At 37.6% G+C, this 7,375-nt stretch overlaps 1 protein-coding gene across 1 annotated transcript; it reads left to right on the forward strand.

The window, feature by feature from the left end:
- The first annotated feature begins 3,948 nt into the window (after window positions 1-3,948).
- Window positions 3,949-6,863, forward strand: LOC145238717 (CCR4-NOT transcription complex subunit 3-like). The gene has a single exon (XM_080101961.1). It carries the CDS (start codon window positions 4,006-4,008, stop codon window positions 6,148-6,150), a length of 2,145 nt encoding a protein of 714 aa, XP_079958087.1. The 5' UTR covers window positions 3,949-4,005; the 3' UTR covers window positions 6,151-6,863.
- The last annotated feature ends 512 nt before the right edge of the window (window positions 6,864-7,375 follow it).

Here is a 7,375-nt window from a genome sequence, read left to right on the forward strand (position 1 = left end):
GCTGAATTTTTTATTTAGCGGCTATAAATGGGTTGGGTTGGGAAATAAGTTTTTAAAATTTTTTCATTAGTAAGTAATGTTTTGGGTTAGTTTTTTTGAATTTTAAGTGCTAATACCTTACCCCGACCCTAATAGCCCTAACCGTGAGCATTTTTGGAGATATAACCAAATCGACTTTGGTTGTCATTTGCGTTATGGTGTTAGTAGCTCTACCGTTTTATTTGGTCAAAAAGTTCCCACGCAATTTATTTCGCGTGTGTAAAATATTTATATGCAACCACATACATATACTAAAAACTATTTCATATGCATCATTTACTGGTAGTCGGGTGTTGTGCCCAGTGGTGGGATTCTGCCGGTTCGCACGGGTTTTGCAAAACCGTCTCACTAAATTTTATAAGATTAGCGAACCGTTTAGCATTACTGATTACTGTACATGACTTTTTGTAACAGAACCGGCTGAAAAATATGACTTTTGTGATAGAACCGGCTGACAAAAAAATGAATCCCACAACTGGTTGTGCCGCTGTGCATATACGGCACACAAAAACAAGATTAGTTATAAAGGTCAAATAATATAATAAATAAAATTTTAATGCTACTCTTTTTAATTTAATTTGATTTTTAAGTTGATAGACACAAATTATAAGTTTGTATTTTTTGATTGTAAAATGAAAGTAAATGCTTTTTTTTGATTTTTTTGATTTTTTGACTTGTACACAACGATTGAAAATACGTTTGAACGAACCGTTATGAAGAGGAATTTCTTTTTTTGGTGACTTTTGCTTGTTTAAGTTACAAATTTTGTCTCGAAAAGCAAGGTGACAAAACATGCAATTACTTTTTAATTTTAATGATTTGATATGATTTTCTCCATCTCTTTTACGTGGCACACAGGCACGGCGAGTAAACACATCTTTTAAAGCAATTTGACACGTGAGGTAGTAATTACGACACCAACATCCGGCATTTTAACAATAATGCATTACGTCTTTTGTTGCATTTAATTTGCTATTTAAAACTTATTTTGCCTCTAATTTCAAGATAGAACATCGATTTTAAAAACGAGGGCCTTGACATAATATGTAATAAAGTCCATGGCTGGACCAGGTTTTAAATTTGCCACCAGTTTTTATACATTATGTATGTTCAATGTGTTAAATGATTATCTGTTGTGGAATGTTGGGGTGAAACACACTGTACACCCAAAATGATGTTACTCTTAACGGCATCTTGTGCTGTAAGATACTGTGTGCCAGCAAATTGTAGTAATGATATTTCTGCATGCAACAGTGACTGTTTATCAATCCTCGGTGTTTGGAATTAAATAAATCCAGGATGGCTTGTGTTAGTCTGTGACTGCCTAACATCCATTAGAAATAATTTTGCAAAATTGACAGAAATCTGAAAATGTTCAGAAACACTGATTTTAACTAATCAATTGTGGTTAAAACGCATTGTGGTATAAATTTGCCATTTCTTTAGCCATTCTTGGTCCAAAAACTCTTGTGTGTTTTTGCAATGTAAAAATGTGAACTATTATGAAGCAACAAGAATAGTTTAAAATGTGTAAGCAGCATGTAATTTTAGATTGATGCTTGTTGTTTTTACTGCTAAATGCAAATAGGGTCATATAGGAATGCAAGCCACAGATTGTTTTCATAATATTTTTCCTCCAAATCTTAATTATTTCTGTTTTTCTGCTTTCTAAATTTTTGTGTTAGTAAAGCTCAGTACACTAATTGGGATATAGTGAACTTGTTGCTTATACTTGGTGTGGTCCAGCAAAGATTTTGTAATGCAACATTATTGTAGTTACACTTCTAGTAGCTAATTTGTACTACTGTCTTGCTTTTGAGTCTCGTTTGCAATTATTTTCTGTTAATATAGCAGGAAAATTTTTTATCATGGAACTGTGTTGAACAGTATTGAACTTTGTTTGTTGGGTTAATACTTGTATTTACGGTCCGACACAAATCTTTCGGTTTACAGTTGCACCTGTTTATTGACAGAGTAAACATGCATTTTAAACAAGTTAACAGTAACCTTTAAATCAAAAGCTTAAAAAGAAAATTTTCAGAAAGCCATTTTGGATGTTCTCTTCAGATTTTAGTGATCAATTTATTAACAGTAGCAAGGTAACATGGGGCATATGTTTGCCCTGGAAATATGTAATTTCTCGAAGCCTGTTTTTTTAAAGGTTTTAAGTTAAGGTTGTTCTTGTTGTATTTAAAATTTCAGTGGTCACTTATGACTGAAACAAAGCAGTATCTTTTATTCTTTGCTTGTTGTTGCATTAATAATACATGTAACATTATGGTAACTAAATTGTGGTGACTTTTCTTGCATAATGCAATTCGCTTAGCTAGCGTTAATGTTTTTTTGTGTGCCATATGTTTTAAATCAAGAAAACTTATAGGGGAAGTTGAAACCATAATAAAAAATTTCCAATAGTAAACAATTGCTGCAGAACTTTGTCTGTCAAATTGTGCTTTGATACATTTGTAAGGGAATGTGTTTGATTAGGTGCACCGTTAATGTTGTTGACATATATACTATTCATTGCATTTCATAGCCTCTGTTTACTAAGAAAGTGAAAGACATGCTTTGTGTTTGAAGATTAAATGTGTGTTTAATACTTCTATATCAATGTTTTACATTTCATAACATAGTTTTTTGTGACGAAATTCTTTTGTTTGTTTGTTTTGGCTGTTGCAACAGGGTTGGAATTTAGCACCTGTTGTAACATAGTTATGCAGTGTATGGAATTGATAGCGCTCCACCCTTGTTCAAATGCTATGTAAATATTTGTGCAAAAAGATACCTGCCTTAGGAGAATTTGTCTGCAACAAAAACGTTTTTTGTAGGTGTTGCATGATTACTTCACAGATTTTTTTAATACCAAGATAAAAGCATAAACATGTAGTGATTAATTGCTTTTTGTTGAAAGAAGTTGTGTTAAAATAAGGTTTTGCGACTAAAAGGAAATGAACCACTCAACGAGCTAGTATGCTTATATTAAGACAGAAACCAAAACTAAGGTTCATCAGATCTTCAGACTTACGAAACAGTACTGTATTGATTCCATTATTTATATACCAGACAAATTGATATATATATATTTAATAGTGAAACACTATGTTAGGGAATTAATATAGAAGGTCTAAATAAGAAAGCCAATTAATAAATTAAAACCTTTTCAAAGAAAATCAAATCAGCCTTATAATTTTTTAATTCTCATAAAGATTACATGATCATTCTACACAACTTACTATTATTTTGAAGTTTGTTAAAATACTAATAATGGATTTGGTGGTGGAGTTATTAAACCAACACAACAACTGTTCAGCTAAAAGAATTTTGTAATTACATTTTCTACCATGTTTTAGTAGGCATATATATGTATTTGTGCAACTCATGAATGTAAACAATCCTCTACAAATCAATAAATAAAGCTGATGTTGGAATGTAATTAACAGGGCTATTATGTTTATTTACTGGTTCATTTTTGTGGTGCCCTAAGCAGTGCTGGCACTATCTTTTCTGATTAGACATTTTTTGTATATCCTTGACATTTTTTGTATATCCTTGACATTTTTTGTATATCCTTGATGTAACTAAAGGCATTTTGTATTTCAAATTACAAGTCACGTTAAACGGTTTTACTGTATTTATCTCCTTGCAAAACTGTTTGCTTTGTATACTTGAAACGACATTTATAACAGTAATATCTTGATCATACTAAGCCACATGTGTTTCTGTAATAAATGAATTGAGTATTAAGGTGTCATTTAAAAATGCCAGAGTATAAAATATGTTGTAACAGCAAGCTGTTTACAAGTTGCACATGTTGTGTATCCTTGTGAAAGGCTATAATAAACTATAATAAAGAATTTGGACAACTTTGTTATACAGGTACCTCTAATCTACTTACATTGTCTAAGTTACTAAATCTGTAAATTTGTTTTTAGATTACACGTAGACTGTACTAATGATTGTAGGGCAATGGCTGATAAGCGAAAACTGCAAGGCGAGATGGACCGATGCTTCAAAAAAATTGTCGAGGGTGTGGAAACATTCGAAGACATCTGGCAAAAGTTGTACAATGCAAACAACACTAACCAGAAAGACAAGTACGAGAGCGACCTGAAGAAGGAGATAAAGAAATTGCAACGATTAAGGGACCAAATCAAAACATGGGCAGCATCAAATGAGATCAAAGATAAGAAGATATTGTTGGATAACAGAAAGTTGATTGAAACACAGATGGAGAGGTTTAAAGTTGTTGAGAGAGAAACCAAGACCAAAGCCTACTCGAAAGAAGGTCTTGGCCTTGCCCAAAAGGTTGATCCTGCCCAAAAAGAGAAGGAAGAGACTATGCAGTGGTTACAAGTCACTATTGACTCCATTAACCAACAAATTGATATGTTTGAGAGTGAAATTGAGTCCATGAGCTCGCATTCTCGGAAAAAGAAAATAGATCGAGAAAAGCAAGATCGAATTGATGAATTGAAAGTCATTCTTGAGAAGCATCGGTTTCACATTAAAAATCTTGAAACCCTAATGAGAATGCTTGACAACGAAACGATACAGCCGGATAAGATAAACATCATTCGAGATGACATTGAGTACTATCTTGAAGCATGCCAAGATCCTGATTATGAGGACAATGAGTTTATTTACGAAGACATGGGCTTAGATGATACACTTACAATAGCTGCAGCTGCTTCCCCAGTTGACAAGCAGATGAACAGTAGCATCAACAACTCAAATCCACTAAATGATGAAGAAACTACAACCAAATCTCCTGACCCCTCACCATCACCACTCAACACCACCAACCATTCTTCCTCATCCAGCACAAAGGATGATGAGCGAAAGAGGAATAAGTCGGATGACCTGGTGTCACCACGGAAACCGAATTCCAATCCACCAAGATCAGGACGACTTCCCTCTTACTCGACCCCAACAACGACGGCTTCTGCTCCTATTTCGAAGCAAATCCCAAAGAATGCACATCCACCGCCAGTGCATACTCAGCCTTATGCTGCCGCTGCTGGAGGAATGCACACTGTTACCTCGAATCACGTCTCCCAAACTGTGGTAAGTTCATCGCGAACTAGCTCCACGTCCGAGTCCCCTTCGCCAACCAAAAAATCCCAGCAATCAAGACCAAATGATATCGCAGCTTCGTGGCACACCAACAACAACCATGTAACGAATTCCGAAACGAACACGTCGGAGGTTCAAAGTGCAGTAAATAGCATCGTTTCGAGCGTAGCCTCTTTGACGGTCAATGGTGAAGTAGCTTCCACGTCACCAACATCAGTAAGTTCCACAGATCTTCCCGCTGATACGTCAGCCTTCTCTACTGCCCCGACGCCACCTGCGGCCTTCACGGCGCCTACGATCGGTGGTAACTTGCCTAATGGTCCTCAGAATGGTCAAATGCCCCCTATGCTTGGTGGTCTCAACTCCTTGAAAACGATGGCAGAACAGGCGGTTGCTAACGCCGGTTTGGAGCAGCAAAGCGCCACGTCACCAGTGTTTACGCATTCTGATTCGCTCACGTCCGTGTCCAATCACGCACGGCCGGATTTGGTATCCCTAGTCTCGGCGCAGCAGCAGAACACGCAAATGGCGATCGGTGGTGGCGAAGCAAGGATTCAACCTTTACTTGGTGTTGCTCCATTGGGGCCCATATCACTCAGTAAGGATAATCACTACCAGCAAGCCATGTTAGAGGCGTGTTACCGGCATATGCCACACCCCTCAGACGCTGAAAGGTTGCGTCATTATCTTCCGCGCAACCCTTGCCCCACACCAGTCTACTATCATCAGTCGCCTTTGCCGCATCACGACACGATCGACTTCTACTTGCGTCTCTCGACCGAGACACTCTTTTTTATCTTCTACTACATGGAGGCGACGAAAGCGCAGTACATGGCGGCTAAAGCACTGAAGAAGCAATCGTGGCGGTTTCACACCAAGTACATGATGTGGTTCCAGCGCCACGAGGAGCCGAAGACCATCACGGACGAGTACGAGCAAGGCACCTACATATACTTCGACTACGAAAAGTGGGGCCAAAGAAAGAAGGAGGGATTCACGTTCGAGTATAGGTACCTGGAGGATCGCGAACTTCAGTAAAACGGACACATTCCAATTCCATTGTGCAATGATCTGGAATTTGCTAGCAACCCGAGGCCCTGGTCGTCTGCGGCGCTAACTGCTCTTCTCTGAGCTGACTGCTATTTTACCTGTTTCCCCCCTTTTTGACCCCTACCCCCTTAACCCCTCCTTTTCGCTGTTTAAACAGTGATAATGTTGCTGACTGTAACCCCAAAAACGTTCTTCCGTAATAACTAACACTCAAATATAAAACCCGTTCATTTGAAATTAACCCCCCTTTTCCCTGGAAATACTCAGCCATTCGTGATTGGTTGAATTTAATGTGACGTGTCTGTTGTGACCTACTTGTGATCAAGCACTCTATTCGTGGCCTTGTGACAGGGATAAGGTGTTGCGCACTCTTCGTTGTGTCTTGTGACATTTTCGTTGCACTTGGACCTATTTTAAAACAGAAATAACATCATAACGCACTCTTAAATTCCGTTGATACAGAAACCAACGACATTCTCAGATATTATTTTGGTGTTTTCAATTGTCTTTGTGATTGTATTTCGCATGCTAGTTGAAAATTATGACTACCCTACCCCTACAACCCCCACATTTTCACCCCTTACTCTGTCTGGATCCAGCTTCAATAGGCAGTAAACGACCACGCTCTCTCATTCGAGCGCCTATTCGCCGATTTCGTTTTTTCCTACGCCTTGCGTAATAAAAAAAACGGGCACTGAAAACCAAGCTTTTATTCTGGCTTTTTAACCTGTAATTGCGATGTACAGGGTGTCAGTTGCACTAAAAGTAGCACAGGGGCAGAGGCAATGAAGTAAAACAAACGTACAAGTTTTGTGTCGCTAGACGGCGCCACGTAACAGTCGATTGAAGGTTAGAAGTTACAGAACAGTCACGAGGTTATTGTCGAAATATAAAGAACGTTAGGCGTAATATGCCATTAAAAGACAACTTGAACCAACTTTAGTAACTATTTACTGCATTTATTTGGGTCTGGGTAGATCTCCTTTGTTACCATTTGATTCTTAAAAGTTTTACTGAGACAAAAGCATCTCCAGTTGTATAAAAATTACACCACTGCACTTACTTTCAATCATATGTTTCAATTCCAAACATTAACGTCACCCAAATCAATTCATATGTTAACTTTGTGTGATTAAGTCAAAGTGTCTCAAATTTGGCGCCAGAATACATCGTTTACTTGGCGAGATTTTTGGTGGTGTCAAGTTTCAAAACG

This window comes from Phallusia mammillata, chromosome 7, assembly GCF_965637545.1.
Source record: "Phallusia mammillata chromosome 7, kaPhaMamm4.hap1.1, whole genome shotgun sequence".
Classification (NCBI taxonomy): domain Eukaryota; kingdom Metazoa; phylum Chordata; class Ascidiacea; order Phlebobranchia; family Ascidiidae; genus Phallusia; species Phallusia mammillata.

Excerpts from the sequence above, each read along its gene's own strand:
- LOC145238717 (XM_080101961.1), top strand. The coding sequence starts at position 4,006 with ATGGCTGATAAGCGAAAACTGCAAGGCGAGATGGACCGATGCTTCAAA.